Source organism: Equus quagga, chromosome 4 (genome assembly GCF_021613505.1).
Source record: "Equus quagga isolate Etosha38 chromosome 4, UCLA_HA_Equagga_1.0, whole genome shotgun sequence".
Taxonomy (NCBI): Eukaryota; Metazoa; Chordata; class Mammalia; order Perissodactyla; family Equidae; genus Equus; species Equus quagga.
In genome coordinates this window covers 37,667,679-37,692,050 of record NC_060270.1, presented here as the reverse complement: position 1 = coordinate 37,692,050, position 24,372 = coordinate 37,667,679, and the positions used below count along the sequence as shown (strand labels likewise).

The 24,372-nt window shown below is 44.9% G+C and overlaps 1 protein-coding gene across 2 annotated transcripts in view; it reads right to left on the bottom strand.

The window, feature by feature from the left end:
- The window catches only part of ABCC5 (ATP binding cassette subfamily C member 5), an 84,634-nt gene that overhangs the window by 32,348 nt on the left and 27,914 nt on the right, over positions 1-24,372 (bottom strand). For both annotated transcript variants that reach the window (XM_046657932.1, XM_046657933.1), the window contains exons 6-16: positions 20,998-21,231; positions 20,672-20,845; positions 19,912-20,059; positions 17,429-17,577; positions 16,629-16,736; positions 12,824-13,180; positions 9,917-9,988; positions 7,583-7,707; positions 7,389-7,461; positions 5,166-5,369; positions 4,140-4,283 (exon numbers count right to left, since the gene is read on the bottom strand). In XM_046657932.1, the coding sequence (XP_046513888.1) occupies positions 4,140-4,283; positions 5,166-5,369; positions 7,389-7,461; positions 7,583-7,707; positions 9,917-9,988; positions 12,824-13,180; positions 16,629-16,736; positions 17,429-17,577; positions 19,912-20,059; positions 20,672-20,845; positions 20,998-21,231 (1,788 nt within the window). The remainder of the gene's footprint in view (positions 1-4,139; positions 4,284-5,165; positions 5,370-7,388; positions 7,462-7,582; positions 7,708-9,916; positions 9,989-12,823; positions 13,181-16,628; positions 16,737-17,428; positions 17,578-19,911; positions 20,060-20,671; positions 20,846-20,997; positions 21,232-24,372) is intronic.

The window sequence follows — 24,372 nt, the reverse complement described above, 5'->3', positions numbered from 1 at the left end:
ATTTCTGGACTCACTATTCTGTTCCATTGATCTATGTATCTGTTTTGATGCCAACGCTATACTATTTCAATTACTGTAGTTTTCTAATATAGTTTGACATCAGTAGCGTGCTATATCCAGCTTTGTTCTTCTTTCTCAAGACTGCTTTGGCTATCTAGGGTCTTTTATGGTTGCATAACAAATTTGAGGATTATTTGTTCTAGTTCTGTGAAAAATGCCATTGGAATTTTGATAGGGATTGCACTGAATCTATATATTGCTTTGGGTAGTACGGACATTTTAGCAATATTAATTCTTCTAATCCATGAGCATAGAATATCTTTCCATTTATTTATGTCTTCTTCAATTTCTTTCTTTAATGTCTTGCAGTTTTCAATATAGAGGTCTTTTACCTCCCTGGTTAAATTTATTCCTAGGTTTTTGTTTTTTTTTTTTGACATCTGGGTTAAGTTTATTTGCTGCTTAGCTGAAGTGCCTCTCTGATATCTTGCATAGAGTCTGCGGCATCACTTTCACATACACCCCCTTTCATATGGAATATGGCTGTCTTTGGTGAACACCAGTGGTGAGGGCCCACTAACTTAGAAGTGCCTTCCAGGGCCTCCAAATAGCCAGAGAGGCCCATGAGAAGGGGTCAGTGTCCTCCCAAAACTATGGCCAGAAGCAGAAATTAGAGAATTTAGGAATCACAAAATGGTCTGCAAGCCTCTCTGGGACTTTGAGGCCTGCATTCTTCTGGAAAAGTTCTCTTCTGACCCGGCAGCACACGTAGGTTTTGTAAGTCTGAAGCGTATATATTTTGGGGGTCCCTGTTTAAGAGAAACGAATAGAAAGGAATTTCTGCCTCTTCCACCTCAGTCAGGGCAGTCCGTGGTTGCGGGGGTTCTTTTTATCCACTTTTCAGTTCTCTCTCAAGGGTAATTTTTCCAAGAATAGTTGTAACTTGGTTATGTTAGTGGGAGGAGGTGAGTTCAGAGTCCGCCTACGCCGCCCTCTTGACACCAACCTATTCCTAGGTATTTTATTCTTTTTGATGCCATTGTAAATAGGATTGTTTTCTTAATCTCTCTTTCTGAAAGTTTATTATTAGTATATAGAAACACAACAAAATTTTGTGTATTGATTTTGAATCCTGCAACTTTAGTGAATTTGTTTATCCTTAGGCATCAGCTTTTAGAAGTATGCAAGTATATACAGTCCTGTGGGACTACAAGCATAAAGCCCGCTGGCCACTAGGGCCAGGTGATCTGAAGGTGTCCCCTGGGCAGCAGTTGCAAAAGTCAGGACTCCAGACAAGTGCATACACTCTTTTCTGGTTGATACTGGCGAGCTGGAGCAAGACAGAGGGAGAGCACCAAGATGGCGTCCCCAGCCTACAGTCCTTGAGAGCAGCTCTGTAGGTCACTATTGTGTGCCAAACCTGAAGCCTGCCCCTCAGGCCAAAGCTCCAGGCCAAGCATGTTTAATTAGTTCAATTAGGCTGCAGTCATGATGATTAAGCTAATAGGCTTCCTTCACAGAAAGACCAAGCTCCTGAGTCTGTTGCAGCTTGCTGTGCCCCAGGGGGTAGCAGCTGTTGAAGAAATCCTTCTCAGTTGGTTATAGTCCTGTGGGACCCACAAGCAAGCCCCACTGGCCACCAGAGTCAGGCGATGTAGAGATGTCCCCTAGCAGCAGTCACAAAAATTAGGGTGCCAGACACTGATTATTACAGTACCATAGGACCAAGAGTGCAAGCTGCCCCGGCCTCTAGAGCCAGGTGATCAAGAGGCATCCTCCAGGTGGTAGCCGCAGAAATCGGGGCACTAGATGCCTGTAAAAGTTCCCCTCCAGGAGACACTGATGCTCTGGAACACGGCAAAGGGAGAGCGTGAAGATGGTGGCTGTCACTTTCCATTCCTGGAGAGTGTTCCAGCAGGCTTCTAGACGTGTGTTACATAAAATGCCTGCCCCTCAGGCCGATGCTTTAATATAAGCAGGTGAGTCTCCTTCGCTCTAAGTCTGGTTGCAATCGGCTGCCGCTGGGCTGGGCCTTGGGGTGGGTGAGTCCAAGCACATGAGCCCTTTAAGAGCAGTTTTTCAGATCGCCCCAGTCTTGTGAGTCTCAGGACGTGAGCCCTGTTGGTTTTCAAAGTTAGATGTTTTAGGGGCTCATCTCTCAAGTGTATGTCTTAAAGGCTGGGATGCTCAATGTGGGTTCGAATCCCTTGCTCCTCAGGGAGAAGTTCCAGGTTTTGACTTCCCGCCCAGTGTGGGTCACCATCCTGGGGGTGGGGTTTATGGCGAGACCGTGTCCCAGCCTCTCCTACCCGCTTCGACGTGGTTTTCTTCTCGTTCGCCCAGTGTTTAGTTGTCACTCAATCAGGTTTTAGGTTTTTTAAAGAGGAAACTGTTCCATATGTAGCTGCGGACTCAGTGTGTCTGTGGGAGGAGCTGAGTTCAAGATCTTCCTATGTCGCCATCTTGAACCAGAACCCGGATAGGGCTCTAAATTTTATATTTACTGCAGTGTATGAACAAATGCACTGTCTAAAGAGAAAATTATAATTTGCTGACCACTTACTAGAGTAAGAACATCACGTATTATTTCACTTAATTGATGCAACAACTCTAAGAGGCAAGTGGCATCCCCATTTTTAAGATGAGGAAACTGAGGCTCAGGAAAGTTAAGTGACATACTGAAGGCATGCTCCTCCATGACAACACACAGACTCTTAATATTCTTCTGCTCCTTGGACATTTCATATTTTAGCTTCTCTCCCCTCTCAGTTTCCCCTCCACGTCTACAGTGAGGAGGAAATAATCTGAAGAGTCCAAAGTACACTGAGAGTCATAGGGAGAGATCCTGAATCCAAACCTGGATCCGTTTTTTTCTGTGGAAGTTACTTATGACAACTGGAATGTCTGAGTTATAGCAAAAGGCCTAAAACACATCAGTCATGAACAGTCAGTTGTACTGTACCTGAAATCAAACAGGATGACACCCAAAGACTGAAATAAGACTCCCAGAAAAGGTCTCACTAACTTTCTGCTTTTATCTTTCTCAGACATCAAAATGACCTGGTAGCTTAGAAGTAGCTTTTAGCCCAAACTGAGCACACCCCCAGGACCCCAGGTAACCACAGAATGAGGAGTTCAATATGAGAGCAGGTTGGCAAGCAGGAAAAACAACTCCTTTGGCTCCAACTAAGTACACCCTGGCATTTGACCAACTCGGAGCCCAGAGTGAACCTGTGGAAAGCCGCCATCTTTCTGTGTTGTCACAAGAGGCAGGGCAGCACGGCAGAAAGAGTGATTTGGAGTCAAACTGCCCTCGTTAGCAAGCTGCTTAACTTTTCTGAGCTTCCGTTTCCTCAGCTGCAGAAGTGGGGGATAATCACATTTTGCCACACAGCTCTGTTAAAATGACTAAACAGGATGACTTCTATAAAATGCCTAATCCAGTAATTGGGAGACAGTGGGTGTTAGCTGATGAGTGCCAAGTCAGCAGTCAGGATACCATGGATCATTTTCAAATGTATGCAATATTTGATTTCTCTTCCTTGGCTCCTTACTCACTTGTTTATTAAGAAAGCAGCTTCATAATGCTTCAATCAGGATTGAAGTATTTAATTAATTAATTATTTTTTGGATGAGAAAGATTGGCCTTGAGCTAACATCTGTTGCCAATCTTCCTCTTTTTGCTTGAGGAAGATTGTTGCTGAGCTAAAATCTGTGCCAATCTTCCTCTACTTTGTTTGTGGGATGCCGCCACAGCATGGCCCAATGAGCAGTGTATAGGTCTGTACCTGAGATGCAAACCCATGAACCCTGGGCCACCAAAGCGGAGTGCATGAACCCAATGACGATGCCACAGGCTGGCCCCTTGAAGTTCTTGAGACTACGCTATGACTGCACAGCAGCACATACTGAGCCCATATCCTTCTCCCAGTCATTGCCTTATTAATAAGTTCTCAGTGACAGAAGACCAGCCCCATAGTATGTGAACTAAAACACAGCAGTCTGGTCACCAGAAAATAGGGCCCCTGCCAATAAGACCCAGACACTGAGTTCAGCTGAGATGTCTCCACCACTCACTTACAGTCACGTCTCCCTTGCTAGAAAGGAGAAGATGCACACAAACACCACATGAATCTTACCTCAACTGGGGGTGTCTCTCCCAGCAACAGGTTATTGAAAATGGTAGCATAATCACCATTGAGATTCATCAGTTCCTCATGGGTGCCTCTTTCTGTGATACAGCCTTCTTTCATGAAGATGACTTCATCACAATCAGCCAGGTACTGGAAACAAAGGCAGGGACAACGTAGTGTTGCTGATATTTGTGCAAATACATCCAAACACCCATACCTTAGCTCAGCGGTTCTCATGTGGATGCGATTGGCCTCCCAGGGGACATCTGGCAATAACTGGAGATCTTTTTGGTTGTTACAATTTGGGGAAGAGGTACCACTACTATCTAGTGGATGGAGGCCAGGAAGGCACAGGATAGCCCCCGACAGTGAAGAGCTATCTGGCCCCAAATGTCAACAGTGCCAAGACTGAGAACCCCCGCTTTAGTTTATTGTCCCTTGAGAAGTATTTCAAAGAGCAGTTCCTGCAGTTTTTGACATAAATATGCTGATGGAGTCACATGAGCCTTGCATTACACTTCACGCCCTTTCATTGCACTCAGAAATACACATAATTACAGACCTTCTGTAGTAGAATGGAGGCTTAGCCCCCTAAACTTGACAACATATGTGAAGCAGATGGCAACATCCTTGAGCTGCTCTACCAAGTGTCTGCTAGTCATGGAATGACAGAGGGAGAAGAGCTTGTTTTCCCTAAACAGTTCCCACTTCCATATAGATATTAACACAGTTCTTTCCAAACCATCTCATACTCAAACTCCACTTTCAGCCTACTCCTCTCAGCCCTTTTACTTACTGATTTATATGCAAAGCTAACATGCTCCAAGGATCTCTGATTCAGATGGCCATCTGGTACATTGGTACAACAAGCTTTATTTGTATAACGGGCCAGGGGGCTGTTTGCTGAGGAAATGAACACTGATGATTCCAGGAACCTCTATGGAGCCCCGTGAAGGTACCTGGACCAAGCCCACTTCCCTGTTTCTGGTTTCCCAAGTCAAGGTAGGCAGCCTGGGGAAGAAAGCACCATACCTGTAACTGGTGGGTAACAAACAGAACCGTCTTGGACTTGAGGTGCTTCTGGATAGCACTGTTGAAGATGTGGTTGCCCACGTGGGCATCTAAGGCACTGAGGGGGTCATCCAGGATGTAGATGTCCCGGTCGCTATACAAGGCCCGGGCAAGGCTGATCCTCTGGCGCTGCCCACCACTCAGGTTGGCTCCTCGCTCGCCAATCTACGGGGGCCCAGAAAGCACAGTGAAGCCTCCAGCTCAAGTCCAGAACCTTAGTGATTACCCCAGTCACCTCTCCTCTCCTCCACCCAAACTGGCTCCTTCTACTTGAATTCCCCACCTGCATGAATGGCCTCTGTGATCCTCCAGGGCCCACATGGGAACTAGGAGAGTCAGCCCAGTCACCTCCTCCTCTCCCACAACCATCTGGTTATTAATCAAGCCTATATCTGGCCTTCCCACTCCCCCCGCACACCCCATTCTAATCCACTCTCCACAGGCAGAAAGATCTTCCCAAAACACGAAGCTGACCATGTCTCATCCTTGCTTAAAGCTCTTCAAGAGCCCTAAAGGATAGAATCGAAACACCCAAATATGGTGTACAAAACAGGCCCTTTGCCCCCTGGCTCCCCAGCAGGTCTCAACCTCCACTGCCAATCCCCCTACCACCCATGGGATCGAAGCCATTTTAAAGTGTGTGTCTATTATAAACACACAAGACTACTGTCATGCTTCTCCTGTATTGTATCCGCTCAGTTCTGGCATCCCGTCATCTGAGAAACCTCCCCCACCATCTTCTCCACTAACACCCAAAAGATAAGGCACTCTTTTTCATCAGCTTATTTTGTGCATATATGTTTGGGGGTCTCATCCTCTCAACTGTAAGGGTTTTTTTTTCTATTTGAGGAAGATTAGCCCTGAGCTAATATCCACCACCAATCCTCCTGATTTTTTGCTGAGGAAGATTGGCCCTGAGCTAACATCTGTGCCCATCTTCCTCTAATTTTTGTTTTTATATGTGGGACGTCACAAGCCACAGCATGACTTGATAAGTAGTGTGTAGGTCCGCGCCCGGGATCCAAACCAGTGAACCCCAGGCCACCGAAGCAGAGCGCATGAACTTAGCCGCTGTGCCACTAGGCCAGCCCCTCAATTGTAAGCTTTTTGGGGCATCAATCATTGTCCTATTCATTTGTATTTCCAGTGCCCGGCAGTTTCTGTGGCTGGCACATAACAAGTACCTGATAAATGTTACTAAATGAACAAATGAATAAATCGATTGTCAAATGGTAACTGGCTCTGTATTTTTAAAAAACATTCAATTAATTCAGAGGTTTTCAAACTGGAGCTTGTATCAGAATTATCTGCAGGGCTTGTTAAAACAGATTGCTGGGCCCCACCCCAACAGCTTCTGATGCACTAGGTCTGGGGTGGGGCCTAAGAATTTGCATTTCTAACAAGTTCCCAGTGACACTAAGGCTGCTGATCTGCTATCTTCGACCACAATTTAAGAACCAGAGAATTAAACCATTCACCAAGTCTGGTTTGAGAGATTTAACTGAAGTCAGCTGAATAAGTGCCAGCCCCAGAGACCTCCGGGGCAGGTCATGGGAGACATGTATCAACACTGAAGAGCACAGAGGAGTTCCAAAGACACGCCTTCGGAAATGGCTCCAGGGCAGAGAACCAAAGAAAGATGGATTTGTTCTAAAGCCTCTTTCTTCCCAATGCAAGAGGGCTCTCTACAGACTGTATCTGAGTAAGCAGGTTGGCAGAATAAAGTTCAGGGAGAAAGCTCAACATGCACATGCTTGACTGAGGGTTTTAAAAATGAATAGTGTAGAAAATATTAACCCTGAACCAACAACAGGATTTTGTTTAAAATCTACACGACATATGAAATATTTATATGCTTATTTATTTATATATATTTTATATATTATATTGATTTACATATATTTTATATACTTTATATAATATATAAAAATACATATTTTTATATATGTATAATATATAAATAAAATATTTATATGTTAAAACAGGTGGTGTTGATTCTCTGCCCTAAGGAACAAATGCTTTCCTAATGTAAAGTACCAATAAAAGTAAAACTGCCTGTGGAGGTTCTTCTCCCACACATTTCAGATGCACTCCTAGGAGGTGGCTCTGGCATAGCCCTGCCACCCATCTTCCAGAATCTTCTCTGCTAAACACACTGCCCCATCACAGGCAGAAGGATCCTACCTCAGTCAGGTCACTGTTGGGAAGAATGGCCAGGTCAGGCCTTAGGCAGCAGCTGTTTAGCACAGAGTTGTATCTGAAGGAGACACAGAGACCTAACGTCAGGGACAGGGTTGGAGCAGAGCCTGTTGACTTGGGTTGCCTTGCGTCTCACACGGCCAAGATGGAAAGCATGACAGAAACCAAACATTCCTTGCCTTTCTTCATCAAATTCCTTCCCAAAGAGGATGTTGTCTCTCAGAGTGGCATTGAGGATCCAGGCCTGCTGGGCCACATAAGCGAAGGTTCCACTGACTGCAATGCTGCCCTCTAGAAGTGTCATCTAGGGAGACAGACACCATCCAATGGCATCATAATGCAAAATCATCACCCTAAGACAACAGAACCCCCCACATTCCACAAGAGAGTTGAAAGTTTTGGCAATTTCCTTGGATGCTTTTTGGACCCAAATCCAGACTTCACCTTTGTCCCATAGAGAGCTTACAGCCGCAAAGAAAATCAAAGTTCTCCTTGCTTATGTGTGATGGGAGCCCAGGAAACCCATGACTTGAATGAACAAACACTTCATCCAGCAGCCCATAAGCTACTTTATAGCCTTTCTTCCTAATTGCAAACTGTTTTAATTAAGGGAAGCACAAGCGGAAGGCCCTTTTAGAATTCCCCTGGGGAGGATGCTGAACGGATTTACAGCTAGTCACTGCCTCAAGACGAGGGCAGGCCAACTCATCTACAGAATAAATCCAGGCTGTTGGCTAGACTAGGTGCTTCTGTAAAGTGGGGACCAAAGGGAAAAAAAATTCCAGTTAGATGCCAACTAATATTATAGAGTATCCATACAATGATGACGGACCCTCGCCTCCAACATGAAGTGACTGTATGATGAGCCACATGCTTTGAACTGTGTTTTCAGTTGCAGTGATTGATATGAATTGATTTATCCATTTTGTCCTCTTTCAGGGTTCCTTTTGGGACCAATAGTAGACATGTGTCTTGGGTTAGGAATGCTATAGCTTGAAACAAAGTTTCATCAACCAGCCTACGTAGCACTTGCACATACAAGCTTGTCGTCCGTCTCAAACACCATAACGCACAATTCACACGCACAGGTGTACCTGCCACAGACCGTAACACAGTGGGACCAAATACTCATACACTGGTAAGCACTCTGATACACACTCAAGTGTTCAAAAACCCAAGGAGGCTCTACTGTGGAAACCCAACTCTTCTGGCTGCTGTAGCACCAACATCCCACACTGCAGACTGCTAACAGAGTTAAACTCTAAAGCAGCACGGTTGACCAGCATTACTAGCCTCTCTGGCAGAGAGGGGGCTGTCACGATTTGATCCAAAAGCAAAGACCCACTCAGTTTTCAACCTGAGTTGAAAACCATTTTAACCATTGCCCACTCAACCCTCCCCCTCCCTTCACTCCTCCTGTCTCTCATCACTGGCCCCTAAATCTAGCTGATTATCAGAAATCAGGTTTTCGGCTTTTTACAAAGACCAATGGCAGGGCCCAAGCATCGACGAATCTCATAAAGTAAAAGAGGAAGGGGGGGCTGCCACTCCAGATGATTTGAACACAGCCTTCCTCAGACTACCCCAGGCACCACCAGTCTCGAGGAAAGCCACAACTCTTACCAATTGTGACAGTGACGATGAACAAGACAAAATATCCCATAACCTGGATGCTGTAAAACACTCTTCCCCAACCCCTTCTCCCGTTTGTTTAATTTCCTCGGTATGGATACATGATTCAGAGGACTTCATCCATCAGGAGGTAGGAATAATCTCAGGTTTATCCTCATCTCAACGATCTAAGTCAAGCTAGATTAATTCAAGTTGAAAAGCAGGTGGAAGTACCTTGGGTTTTGTTTTTTTCCTGATTATTTGGTTCTAAAACATACTAAAAGATAATTGGTCTTAGCTGGATGACCCTCCTCTCTGCCCCCACTGTAAACGCTGACAGCCCGCTGCCGTGCCCTCTGCACACTCTTCACTCGTCGCCTTCTGCAATGCTTGGTGTCTAGAAGGTCTAGCTCTCCAGCTAGACGGTGAACTCCTTGAGGGCATAGCTCTTTCTATGGTTAGGCTGAAAACGGAGTGAGGCTTTGCTTCTAGATCAAATCGTGACAGCTGTCTCTCTGACAGGGAGGCAGGTCAGGCTGGTCAGCCCGCTTCTTCCGTTTGTTGGCAGTCTGCAGCTTGTTCATCTCTTATCTCTGACATTTCCCAACACACTGGCACACCTATGGCACTCAATAAATATGTGCTGAATAAAAGAAGGCATGAGAAACAAATGACTCCAGCTGGGTATTAACAAGTCATTCATCAGGTGTCCACTGAGCCCGCTTCCAGATACAATGCTGTGAAGGGGTGGGAATGAGGTTGCACGATGCAGACTAAGGGTTCATTTGGTTTCTCCCTTTCCTGTCTCTCTTCAGAAAATAAGTTCATTTTTCCTGAGACCCTTGCTAAGCAGAGCCCAGAGAAAGAAGCAGGAAATGCCAAGGACAATAACAAAATCTTACCTGGCCTAAAATGGCTGAAATGAGAGAGGTTTTTCCACTGCCCACACTGCCACAGATTCCAACCAGTTTACCCTGGACAAAGCACATAGGGAGAGGAAGGTCATTAAGAGACTGCTGACCACTCATCTCTAGGGACTTCTGATTTCTTTGAGGAAAAACACATTAACAACTGCCCATAATATGGGAACTGTCATCCTGATGAGCCGGCAAGACACTTACCTCTGTTTTCTCCCTCATCAGAAACCTACTCCATAGGGTTTCTGTGGGGATACAGTGAGCTAACAGATGTGTAAGCCTTTTGGAAAAATAAATATGCCACACACATTAAGTATCCCACATCACTTATAGAAAGGCCTAGCCCCCTTTCTACTTTGTCGGTAACCCTCGTTGTCTGATTATCTGCCGATTTTTGCTGTTGTTTCTGGAAGAGAGGCAGGACTCTTAAAAATTATTTTACTACGACTTTTTTCTCCAGGGTCTATAAATTGTTTTCAATAAAAACTATGTGCACTGTTGTTTCCATTTTTCTACAAAAAATTTCCAAGAATCTGAGGAAGATTTATATCATAATCCCACATAAAATAGAAAACCAAGCCTGTGACAAACTGAATATCCTCAGGCAAAATAAAGAGTTCTCAATGGGAAGTGGTAAAAGATTTCAAGAACAGATGATTTGTTTACCACTTGTTTACCAACCCTGTGCTGGCTCAAGTCCCGCAGCGAAGGAAGGAAGGAAGAGTGGCAGTGTGGAAAGAGCATGGATTCTGGACGCAGCCAATGTGCCTTTGAATCCCAACTCCACTAGCATTTGCCAACTGTGTGATCTTGGCCTTGTTATTTAAACTGATACTGTCTCTCTCTCTCACTGGACTTTGAGCAACTTGAGGGAAGGAGTCATCCTTGTAGAACAAGGACGGGGTCTGGTACTTAATAAAAGTATGTTAAACAAACAAAGGTTTTGACACGGCCCAGGAGCTGGGAAGATTACCGCCTGCTGGTAATGAGGAGACCAAGTCACAGGTTCCATGTCTGTTCCGGTCAGTTAGGTTTACACAGAGACCACTCCTGTTATGATGACTAAATGGTGACTAAAGGAGACACCAACAATGAAGTAAGTGCCTTTGGCAAGAAGACATCAGGCAAACATTAACTTCCCTGCCCCTCCCTAAAGAGGAGGGCTAGGAGCATTACCGTGTCTCCCTTCAATAGCTAGAGGTCTGTCACGGGAATGTGGGCTCTCAAGGGCAGAATGAGGATCATCACACACATAGGAGAAGAGCAAACTTCAGCTGAATATGAGGAATAATCCTCTAATAGAGCTGAGTAGCAATGTAGTAGAGCTGCCTAAAAATCAAGATAATCATTATTAAATACAAGGCCTGTTGTTATGAGTTAACTGAAGTCAAAACCTGACTTGAGTGCCTTCCAGTGACGAACTATACTAGTTGTCTCAGGTGGTCTCACTCAGGACCATCTCCCTCTCACTTATAGCGCTAAAGAGCTGGGGGCTTCGTTCTCTCTTCCGTCTAGCTCTGGATCTGTGTAACATGCCTCTCTAGTCACACGGCATTAGAACCCACTACTCCCTACTTCCAGTTATGTAGATAAACCTTTCTCACCACTACCGTTGGTCCAAGACACCCTGGGTTTCTCCTGGGTTAACTGTTCTCCCTGCCTCCTTCCTTGTTTCCCAGCATGCTCCTCTGAATCCAGAAGCCAGGGTGACTCTCTCAAGTCAGATCTCATGTCGTTTTTCTGCTCCAAACCCTCCAACGACTTCTCTTCCCATTCAGAGTAAAGCCAAAGTCATTACAGGGGCTCTGCCACCCAAATGCCTCTCTGCCCCCAGCATCTACTATTCCCCACGTTGCTCACTCTGTGGCAGTAGCAGGCACAACACAGGCTCAGGAGCTTTTCGCTGTTCCTTCCACCTGGAATGCTCTTCTTCCCTCGACACCCACAGGCTCACTCTCTCACTCCCTTCAGATCTTCGCTCAAACACTCCTTTTTAAATGAGGCTTCCCTCAGGCAGCCTGTTTAAACTGCAATCACACCTGCTCGCTGCTCCCTTCCCCTTTCTTCATAGCCCTCATCGCCATCTGACCTACAATATGCCGATCCTACTTGTTCACTGTCTGCCTTCGCCCACTAGGATGTAAGCTCCAGGGTGAAAGGGATTTTTGTGTTTGGTCTTTCCCTGCTACATCCCCAGCCCTAGAACAGTGCCTGCACAGAGCTGGCCCTCAAAAAACGGCTGTTGAATGAATGGATCCATATCCATCTGGGGCCCTCCGGATGATGCAGCCCTCAACATGCTGCTGGTTCCCAGGCGTATTCTGTATCTTAGAAGCCTTGAACCTGGAGTCTCTGTTCCAGCCACTCTACAGGAGGGCCTCTGAGAGACTCTAGTCCTGTGCTACCTGGGCCATGACATCATATTCCAAAATGATCCTTTACTCACGTTAAAAATAAACAATTACCACAGAATTGTCGATGACAGCAGCACTGAGAGTACCTATTACGTGTCAGGTTCTGTGCTGTGCACAGCCTAGCAGTAACGAGAAGCCCACACAGAGTTTTAACAACCAGAAATGATTATTACAGCTCACATACAACTCTAACAACCAGAAATCTATTCAGGGCAAACTCTCAGAAAATCCACTTGAATGCTTCACTGCCTCGCTTGTAAAATGAGCATCTCATGGGATCAGTTGTTACGAAGTTCTATTGTTAAACGCCTAAATATTCCTTTTAGAGGTGGAGCCGCCCAGATTTGCTCTTTAGTTCAAAATCACTTCCGGCCACAAAGTATTTTGCTAAAAGGAACACCGGCTGCCTCCTCTTCCAGAACCAAGCCTCGGTAGACAGACGGGGTGCAGGCAGAGGGCGGGGAGGCAGAGGGCTTACCTCTTCGATTTCCAAGTCGATGTTGTACAGTGTCCTCTGTAAGCGGAGGTTGCCCAGGTGGATATGCTTGCCCTCTTCCTCCTCAGGACTGGGCCGCTCGTCACTGTCCAGGAGGAGGTGTCCCTTCTGCTCTGCCAGCACCGCCTGATGCTCAGTGCGCTGCAGCTGCCTCACCTTCTCTTTCTTGCCCCTGGCCGCCCTCTTGTCTTTTTTCGTTTTGGGGGTCAGCTTGGGTGAGTTCTGGATACTGGAGTGGGAGAAGTCCCATGCCAAGGTGGCATTTTTCATCTCTATCTTGATGTGAGGACTGGCTGGTTTTTTCTTTATCATGTGAACCTCTTCCATTAGAAACAAACTCTGATAGGAGTTGTGAGAGAGGTGCAAAGATGAGACACTGGATCAAGACCAGGGAGACAAGCCTAGGGCGTACACTCACGTAGCAAAACACATCAGGCTATACAGTGGAAGGAAGCTGAAGGGCAAAAGGCAGCTCATTAGTGTAGCCCAGCCTCAGGCCCATCGAGAGGTCACAGGGGTGTGGGGACACCCTCAGGAGGGACAGGAGCCTTGTCAATGGCCCAACACTGCACTTGCAGTTACACGCTAAACTACCTGTTCCTTTTCCGCCAGTCCAATGTGGACCAAAGGACACTGAGTTCACCGGTCTGCAGCCCTTTGTTCTTACCCAGGAGTCGCTGAGTCACAGGTAGTAAAATGCTAGCAGGAAAACCAAGGGGCACACTGCTCTCCTACACAGACCCTCATCCCTCTGTTTCCCTTCCAGACCACTCCTGCAGAACCCCAAGCCTGTGCATTTCCCTCAGCTCAACATAGCACAGGTCTGGTGGGAGAGGCTGAGCCGAGACTGTGATGAGGCCTAGCTAGCTCGGATTAGAGAGAGTAGCGAAGGTTTCATCAGAGGTAGAGTACATCTCGCCAACAAGTCCTCACGTCTTCCAAGTCCCGCCTTGAAACTTGGGAGGATTCAAACAACCAAAGGAACGGACTTGCGTGGAATTGAAGGGTATCTGCCTCAGACACACCCTTGGAAAGAGAACAAGACTCTGTCCCCCTACTCATTCCTAGAGTCCCACTGAGTTATGTTAGGGGAAGGAAAATGGAATGCTTGAAAAGCTAAGTGTTTCTGACATTAGATCTGAAACACTGACCATAATAAACCTCAGTCCAGGACTTACATGTGCCCGTGACTTTCAACCCACTTCTAACAATTCTCTTAAACCAGCGATCTTCTCTATAGAACGCTATCCCAGTTGGATTCCCAATATGATAAAAAAATAAATAAATAAAACCTTTATAAAATAACATCAGAAAGTCTTTAGAGAAAAGATGACTTTTATGGTCAGGACTCTGCTTAGTTACTGAGAACCCCCAAGTATTTTAAAGTTTGCAGGTGCTATGAAACGTAGCATATAATCCTCTTCCCCAAGATCAAGTCCTTTCTCCTAGATCCTAAACTTCTAAGCTTGCTCTTTTCCTCCCTTAAGTAACCACATGTCCTATCCGTTCCTAATTCCCCATCTTCCCAGAAGCACCATGGTTCTAAATCTCCTGGGTAATCTTCACTCTTGGTCAACCTTAGGGTTAGTTTTCTGAAAACAGCTGCTGGTTTCATTTATTCGGACACTCCGAGAAGACAGAGCTAAGAATAACACGCCAAATATTCTGACCACCTTCACAGAGTAAACCGTACGCTGACAGCATTCCCATCATTTCTCTTCCCTAAAAGTTACTTAAAGGATCTTTTAGGCCTCAACAGACTATTAAAAACGATGCTAGTGCCTCTAGTCTGAACAGCTCCCACGGGCTCCCTGCAGCCCCACCTTCCTCCTGGGAGGGTTTAGGCCTCACTTCACTGCCCGGACATGCTGAGGCACACACACCCTCCCCACACTTGAATTTGTATCTACTTGCATTTGCACCTGCCAGGACAACAGAATCCTAGAGGGACAGAAACCATAAACCTCAACTTGACCACAGGACACCGACCATAAAACACACCTCTCATTCACTGGAAGAATCAAGTTAGAACGTAGCTGTTGAGCAGAAGAGGGGACTGCTCATCAGGCTGCCAGATAAAACACAGGACACCTAGTTACATTTTGATTCCAGATAAATCATGAATAAGTTTTTAATATAAGTATGTCCCATGCAGTTATTAAGTGGGTGTCCTGTGTTTGTATTTGCTAAAGCTGGCAACCCTATACTGGTGACAATCTTATCAGAAAAGTCACAAGGTGGCTTCTCATTGCCTTTCTACAAGTTATCCTCCTCCTAGGAGGAGGAACAGGGAGAGAGGGAGGAGAGAGAGGGCGAGCAGCGTGGAGGACAGGGAGGAGCAGCAGGGAGAGAGAAAAGAGGGGAGGAGAAAGGGAAGAGGAGGGGGAGCAGGAAGAGGAGGAGGAGGAGATTACCCAGAGAAACAAGCTAGAAAGGGACTAAAGTCTCATGGGGCATATCGTAGAGCTGTGGGTGATTTTGCTTCTATTATTAACTCTGAAGCTTCCTGGATAGAGGAAGGAGCAATAATGCAAAAAGCCACCTGCTAATACAAGTTCTCACTAGTAAGCGAAGAAAAGACAGCTCTCAAGAAACAAGGCGAGATACTATAAACTCCTATTCCTTCATCCAAAACGCCACCAATTCCACCCACTAACAAGGATAGAGAAACAAACAGAGGGACAAACTTATGGTCAAAACATTTGCCTTCTTCCACGGCTGGATATTGTGGGCTCAGCAAAATACAGCTCTGATTACAATCAGACTATTTCTTTTCCTACGGCTCTGGCTCTTGGACTTCTAGCAGCCAGGCCGGGGTGGTGAGGGAGGGCATGGGGTGCATTCTTGAGGACTAGCTTTCTTAACCAAACAAAATTCACCTGGTTAACTGTAAACAAGTAGAATACAAATAAGTCTTAGGAAGCTATTCTCCATTCTTCTTAAGAGAAAAACCCAGTTTGTTTCCTCCTGAACCTCTAAGGTGATGCTCTTAATCCTTAAACACCTGAGCCTCAAGCCTTCAAGCCACCAGCACTGCTTCTGTATTGCTCTCACTAGCCAAGGAGGATTAGCAGGAGCCACTCCATGCAGCAGCTTTGTCAGGGAAGTCCAGCCCACACAGGTGCTGTTCCTCCTCTTTTTTTTTTTTTAAGTATTAATCACCTTCAAATATCTATCTCCCTCCACCTTCCCGAATATATCTTCTTCTTGTATCACTGAAGGCACAAAGAAGAGTCAAGGCTTGATCAACTAACCCCCTCAAGAAAAAACCTGATCCTTACTGAACTGAACTGCACTTTTCAACATGATCTCGTTTTATGACTATTCCCACGTCACCGCATTCCTTGCATCCTGAGTGACAACCCCAGGGCAGGAAAAGAAAGTATCGACAAGTGCTTAGCAGCATACTGACCAACCGAAATGCCGAGAGCATTCTGGTAGAGGCAGACGGCAGGTCAGGTGAGGAAAAGCTGACAGTCACCTGACAGCTCGGGTCTTCCAGGTTCAGTCACTTAAAGGCCCAGGAAGTTAGGACATAAACCACATCAGGCCCAGGCCCAGGGACTAGCTCTGAAGGGGAACTGAAATCCTGGGAGCCCACAGCTATTTATTTATTTGAAAAAGTCCCTTAATTCAGTCTCCTCCACTTCTCCTTTCTTACCAATCTGCCAAAAGGCTAGAGGTGAACAGAAGTGCAGACAGCCTGTGTGACCCGCTGGAATAAAGGTGGCCGTTAGTTTTGCCAGGGACAGCTCCTGACACCGAGGAGGGCAGGGGAGCCACTTACCTTAAATCTGTCGACAGCAACCGATGCTTCTGAGAGAGATTTTACTGAGAACGGTGTAACTTTCAAAGCAAAAGTCATGGAATTGAAGACAGTCACCACGGTGAAGGCCTGAAAACAGGAAAAGGGAAGAAACTGAGTCTGATCAGGCTTCCAATGAAAATAACAAGATCTCATCAATTTCCTTTCAGGTTTAAAGAAGGCTGCAACTTGACTGCCAAATGTTAGTACAAGTCAGATACTCTTTTAAAAAAAAAATACCTGTTTTTTGTTGGCGGGGATGGGGGTGGGGGGTTGGTGAGGAAGACTGGCCCTGAGCCAATCTGTTGCCAATCTGCCTCTTTTTTTTTTAATTCTTCTCCCCAAAGCCCCAGTGCACAGTTGTATACCCTGGTTATAAGTCATTCTAGTTCTATGCGGGATGCCGTCACAGCATGGCTTGATGAGCGGTACGTAGGTCCGCATCCAGGATCCGAACCAGTGAACCCTGGGCTGCCAAAGTGACGCGTGCGAATTTAACCATGAGGCCGGCCCCCAGATACATTTTTTTAAAGGTAGAGTTTTTATGAGAACTTCAATTAAAATTCTCAGTAATCTGAACCAAAGCACAATCAGTATTTTTGGAATTAAATCCAAAGTTGGGTTGAGGACCCGTACACTATTTGTGCGTTTGGGCTAATCCCTATGCTTCCATTTCTCGGCTTAATCACATGAACGCAAAATCCAAATCTAGTAACAAGAGGACCAGAGCATCTCTACACATGATATTTCCAAAACGTTCCCAGCCCTGAGGGCTCACTGACCTGTGCTGCGGTCAGGTCGAAGCCAAGGGTCATGTGAACAGAGAACGTCACCACGCTGGCGATCACCATCACAATGGGAGCCACACCGACAGTGATGCTCTGAAAGTACCCAGCTTTTTCCAATATCCGACGTTCCTCCTCTCGGATTTCTAAGAATAAAAAGCAAGTCAATTTCTAAAAAGCAAGTCAAAAGAAAACATGGGATATTGCTCCTCTGTCAGCAAACAAGACTTGGTAGGTCTTCAGCTACACATAGGTTTTATTTTTTTATTTTCTTAAAAGATTTTATTTTCTTTTTTCTCCCCAAAGTCCCCTAGTACATAGTTGCATATTTTTAGTTGCGGGACCTTCTAGTTGTGGCATGTGGGACGCCACCTCAGCATGGCTTGATGAGCAGTGCCATGTCTGTGCCTAGGATTCGAACTGGCGAAACCCTAGGCCCCCGAAATGGAGCGTGGGAACTTAACCACTCAGCCACAGGGCCGGCCCCCCACACACAGGTTTTAACACGATATTTTAACACCTATGATGCAAAAACTAGGTCAATACAACTATCAGTTACTATCATTAAAGCAGCACAGAAGACTGAAGTTTGAAATGGATCAAGTCACAGGAATGAATCTAACAGAAACCAGTCACTACATCTCTGTATAATGATCATCTTCTGCCTTAGTCTGATTCTTACTGCAAGTTTCTTATGTTTAGAAGGAATGAACACATTAACTGGACCTGCAATTGGCAGTTTTGTCTGCTTACCTGGTTGCTGTTTATTTCTTGCTTAGGTATTTATAGGAAAGACTATACAACAGTAAAGGAGAATTAAAAAGGAGCTAAGATTTATTAGATGCCTACTGTATGTGGTTGCTGGGAGAGAGGCTTTCACACAAAAAGCAGTAAGGATGATTGGAAGGTGAGTGAAATACAATTTTTGAAGGTGGAATTATTTTTCTTAAATATTTGCAAAACTGACACCTTGTTAATGGAGCAACCGCAGAGTACTAAAGACCATGGAGGAGGAAGCATAACAAGAAAGTGGTGAGGCATTTTCAAGCAAATTTTCAAGCATAAAAGTAATTCTTCTGAGAAGCTATACATTGACCTTAAAGGTATTACCACTGTCCAAGACACTGGGAACTATCTTTAGAGCTAGCTCATAAGTCCTATTTTAAAAAATCCAACTCATTGCTTTAACATTTGTCACATGCCTTGCCAAGTCCATAATGAGCAAGAATGTTCTTTTCAAACTCACACACGCAGGTAAAGATACCAAGTCAAGGGCTGAAGGATGAATGGAATTTCACAAAGATGATGATAAAACTATAGAATTTGAGAGCAAGAAGGGACCATCTGTGGTCACTCTGCCAACATGCTTGGCAGATGTCCATTTAGCATCCATTTATTCCATTCAGTTGGCAACAAACTTACTACTTAGTGAAGCAGCCTAATCTACTGATGGACGCCTCTGAGTGGTCACCTCCTCTGGATGACCACTCATAAATAAAGCCTATGAACTGGACACAATGTTCCTGAAGGTTTCATCGACAAACCAAGCAGTGAAAATATAACAGCCTCCTTGATCTGAACTCTGTATTTCTATTCAATCTAAAACTGCACTAACTTTTTAACTGCAGTGTATTCAGGTTGGCTCACGATGAGGTTATGGTCAATTAATAGCCCACATCTTTTATATTTAAATTAAGTTTCAACGTAAATATGCTTGGTTTTTTTAAACTGTAAAGTGCCTTTAAATACATCCTCCTTAAATTTCACCTTTTTTAAGGCCCACCATTCTGACTTTTGTTGAGGTCTTTTTGAACGCCCCGTCTATGCTAATTATTCCTCCAAGCTTTGCAGCGTTTACCTATTAGACATGTTTACGTCTGCATTGAATTTATGGATCAGGATGGGGTCAGGTACTGAGAACCTTGTGACTCAATATAAATCAATTATTTGAAAAGATAAAAACAAAACGACAAACCAAAAAACTCCTATGAGTGAGTGGCAGAGCTAGGCCCAGAGGCCAGCTATCCTGACCCCCAATCCAGCTTCTCCCTACACGGCCCCAGGATCTCAGACCTAACCATCTGTGGTGCACATGCACCCAGAGTGAAGGGGGCAGAAGTGCAGCTCCCAGCGGCTACCTGATCTTGTTTTCTGTGATATCTTCATGGCCAGGACAGAAAACTATGGGTGGCATGAGAGTACAGATAGGGGACTTTGAACTGAATGTATTACACAGCACCAGCTGAGTTATCTTGGGGGGAAAAAATTGCAGTTTTCTTAGGTCTCAATTTCCTCATCCATGAGACGATGTTGTGGGTTCAAGTCTCTAAGAGCCCTCTCAATGTAAAGATCATAAGATATTATAAGAACCTAAGATATTATGGTCCTATGATATTAAGATTCCTAGTAGCTAACGTGCTCAGGAAGCAAAGAAGCCAAAGGACTTCTCCCATGCACACATATAAAGTTGTTAAACTCACTTTGAACAATCTGAGAAAATGCTTTGACCCAGGCATACATTTTAATAAATTTAATGTAGGTGAGGACTTCATTCATCTTCTGGACACGGTCATCTGTGGTGGCCACACATTTTCTCCTGAAATATGCAGTGATCCGTGATACAAACATCTGAAAGGAAAAGCAATGTCACACCAAATCAGAGCTTATTCAAACTTAAAAACTGTCTAGTCTTTCCGGGAAATAAATGTGCTTAAGGTGATTATAAATAAATGAGTATTGTGGACTTGTACTGTTTTTAAATAAAAGTGGCCTATTAAGTTAAAAGTGATCAACTATTATTTAATTTGTATCCCTTTGTAAGCAGTTAAGATAAACAAGTATTTGTTCTCAGAGTAATCACAGATATCGAGCTCTACCAAGGGGAAGCCAGAGAGCCATATCAGTTGACGTCAACTTGAGACAGGGTAACTCAAATATTCCTGTATTCCCTGGGGGCAGGGTTCACCTGCTGGCCTTCTCCTTCACTCAGACTCTTTTTTAATCTCTTTAGGAGACACTGCCTTTATTCGAGTGACACCTTACTTCTTCTCCAGTCAAAATTCCACCTGTATGGAATGAACACTACCTAGCTCTTTCTAGACCTTTCCAAACCAGGTATCTAATTTGAGGAAATTTCCAATCAGAGATGTGATACCTCAGTGCTGCCTACTATATATAACCCACTGGAAGTAATTCCTCTAAGGAGAAGCTGCCAGAATACAGCAAAGAATGCTTACTCACCATTGCTGGATAAAAGAGGATAAAAACAGCTGATCCTAGGAAACCTGTTGGTCCCAGAATAATGACATTATAAATCATGCCCAAGATGGCAACAACGGGTCCTCCAGCCAACAAACTGCCAACGGCGGCTGCCTCAAACATCCTCTGCCCGTCGTTGGAGCACAAGTTGATGAGCTACGAGACACAAAGAGCAGTGAGAGGATCCCGCAAGGACGAAGGCCTCTTGTCTCAGGAGGAAGATGAAGGACAAAGCAGGGAGCCAACTGAAAGAAAGAGCTCAAGCCAGTAGCCTTCTCTTTGCCCTAAAGCAAACACCCCTTACTCACCTCACCCACGGACTTCTCTTTAATGTTCTTTAACTTAAGGATCTTCTTAAATGCCATGGTTAGGATGGCCCCCCGCAAGCGGACAGCAGTTCGGTAATTCAATGCCCAAGTCAGTGCAAGCGACCAAGAGCGCACGATTTCCGTCAGGAGGAGGCCCAGGACCAACAGCAAGCTGTACTTGAGGTTAGAATCTGTGACCTGGGTGTACTCCAAGAGGTGTTTCACCACGAAGGCCTACAGGGAGAAACACACACCGCCGTCAACATCTCCACAGCACCCACACACTACGCCACAGTTTTATGTTAAGTTAGAAAGAGGAGGCAGCTCCATTGCACAGTGATAAGTGCATAAGCAGAGAAAAACCTTCTTGGAGGACCAAATATTCCTGACCACCTGCCTGCAGTAATTTACTCAGGGCATTTCCCAGGAGGTAGGTCTAATTTGAAACTTTATTCCTTAAGGACACCACCCAAACCATTACTCTTTCTAACGTAACATAAACCTGTTCATGAGCTGAAATTCATTCTAAACACACGGTCATTAAAAAGTATATATTTGACCTTATTCCAGTATGTCCACACATCGATACATTTCTTAAATGAAATTAAGACCTCTTTTTTGGATCGTTTCAAACGTGCTTATTTGATAAAAAGGAACAGTGTACCTACAGTTGGACTGGGGAAGAGTGAGAAGTGCATTGCAAAACATTCCTGAAAATAAACATCAGCAGTTTAATAGTACAGAAGAGAGCAAACGAAACAGACTACCAAAAAATCCAGAGACCCCCCCCGTGGGCCCTCCCCACTCCCCGCGCCCTCCCAAAAACAAAAACGTGTTACCTCAGGTAGCATATGTCTAACACCACCTGCAGTGAGGGAAGGCAGCCAGCCCCCAAGAACCACCGAGTGCCACCTCCAGCTCTGAGGTCCTGCAACGCCGGAGCACACACTCACACAGGCACATTCAGCGACAGGATTAAATACCAGGAAGTGGGAGGTAAAGTACTTTTATTGAAAATGAAAAAAAAAAAAAAGTACCATCTTCAAAGAGCATCTCACAGACACTGTACAACAGGAGCATTGCGGTAACAAACATGGGAACATACAGAGTTATACAAGGCTAGCCATCTAACAGGTCATCTGGCCTCCGACTGTAGTTTTAGCTACACACAGTGGAAATACAGAATAAAACCAATATCTGTTTCCAGAGTCCGGAGTAGTACATCAAGCTGACAGCACTTAATTGGTTAGGGCTCCTGACGTGGCAGAGAGTGTGCAATGGAGTAGATTCTCCAGGAATAAAGACCTTGCTGCTAAGGAAAGAGAATTAGAAAACAAAACAAAACTAAAAACGCCCCCAAAAGGTCACCGCTTAAAATCGCTGGTGCTATTGGTCCACTAGGCTGTGAGGAATGACTTCCGCTCAGGACATAATTCAAAAATCTAGGCCTCAAGGAAAAACTGGTGGCATCCTTCAGTCTTTTCAAGTCCTTGCAGCTAAAATGGATCTTGCCAAAAATGAAACAAAACAAACCACAACAAAAGAAAGCCAAAACCAGTCCCCCACCCTGAAGGAAGAAAAAAAAATTAACGAGAAACCCATCCACCCATCTACCCTGGATCCTTATAGCAGAGGGCACTGTAGCTGGGAGCCAGCTGTGAATGACAGACAAAAATGGAGGTCAGACACAATTGTCCTGAGGCAGCTAATGCTGAATTCCAGAACCCAGACTCTCTCTGGGTTAATTGGTATTTCTCGTTTTTCCTGCGAGGAAATTAATACCAGATGTCCACTAGATCCTAAGAGATCCCCTCCAATCAGGTTTATGTCAAGTCTCAATAAATAACCTGCTCAAATAAATAGGATAATTCAGATTCCAAGAACTATGGTATTTCACCTCTCCCCTCCCTCAGATTTTTAGGTTTATATCCATTGTTTGGTCACCACTGTATACAGCTGGGTTGTTGGTTTACTAGCAAGAAGATTGGCTTCTTTTCCAGTATGCAATCCAAAATGTGGAACTGAGTCACTGAGTGGCAGGGTCAAAACCCCATTTTCCTCACGTGAAGCAACTCAGTAAGATGGCGGCGCAGTAAAGCATTTTCTCACACACCTCGGCACCGATGGAAGAGTCTCCAAAGGAAGGCGTGAAAGGACAGCAGGTTGTAGTTTGGGGTTCCTTCCTTCCCATAGCTTTATGGTGCCATTTTTCAGCACCGGATAATAGCATTAGTTACCTCCCAGCGGGGAGGAGCAGGGGAAAGGTATAGACATAAGGAATGCTTACACTATGCAAAACTTTCAAAGGAGGGGGGAAAAAGAGGAAACAGCAGATTAAAGAATTTTCCAACACATGTGGTTTTTTTAAAAACAATTACATTTCAAACCATTTTGTATGGGATAAAGCAAAAAAAGGTTTTCATGAAAAAGCCAACCAAAATTTAGTTTTAAAAAGTTACAAATTTATCATTTCAATTTAAACAAACTGGGAGAAAACTCGAGACTGTCAGCATAGCTGTCTGGCTGTGGAAAGCATTCCCAGTGAATAAACATTACCTTACCTGAACTCTTGGCGAGAGACTCTGCCCAGCTTGACTCTCTCATTCTGACCGCGGAACACAGCCATCCTGAAAATTCTAAAGAACAGCTTCTGTCACTGGTTCCACTACAGAGACACACCCCCCAGATCCAGATCCTGACAGCACCAAGCAAGCTGCAGCTGGAGAGAGGTTGGAAGGGTGGGGAACTTACCTCTCTAGAGGCTTTTCACTGTCCTTTTCCCCAAAAGGCCCTTGAGCAGGGTGAGCATTCACCAAGAGATCGCACGCAGGAGGGAGCCTTCCCTGGCTGATCTACGGGGCAGATGCTAATTCTTTACCCACAAATCATAGGTCAGGCCTTTTAAAACAGGTTGAATCCAAGGAGGCCACAGACCATCTCTGTAAGGTTAGCAATTTGGCCATTTTTATTAAATCAGGACCATCCCCTTATAGACTGCGGTACTCCATTAACATTATGGTGACCCTTGGATGTCCTGCCCAGAGCACTGGTCCACTGGTGTCACTGAAACCTTGGATTATCTTGATCAAAAATGTCCAGCCTTGGTTGGCCAGCTGTTTAAAAAAACAAAACACGATACAATAACTTGATTATGTTTCATTTGTTCTGCACACCAAGGTTCAGTGAGGCCTGAGGGGAGATAAGAAATATGACACCATATTTGGGGAGTCGGTTCATATATAGATTCTGTATGAACAGACTAAGCCAGTTTGAAAGTCGTGCCATATTAGAAAATGTGAAAAAATCTAGAATGGACGTTCCTCGAAAGGACTTAAATCCACAGACGGAAGGTATGCTCATTGCTAGCACTAATCT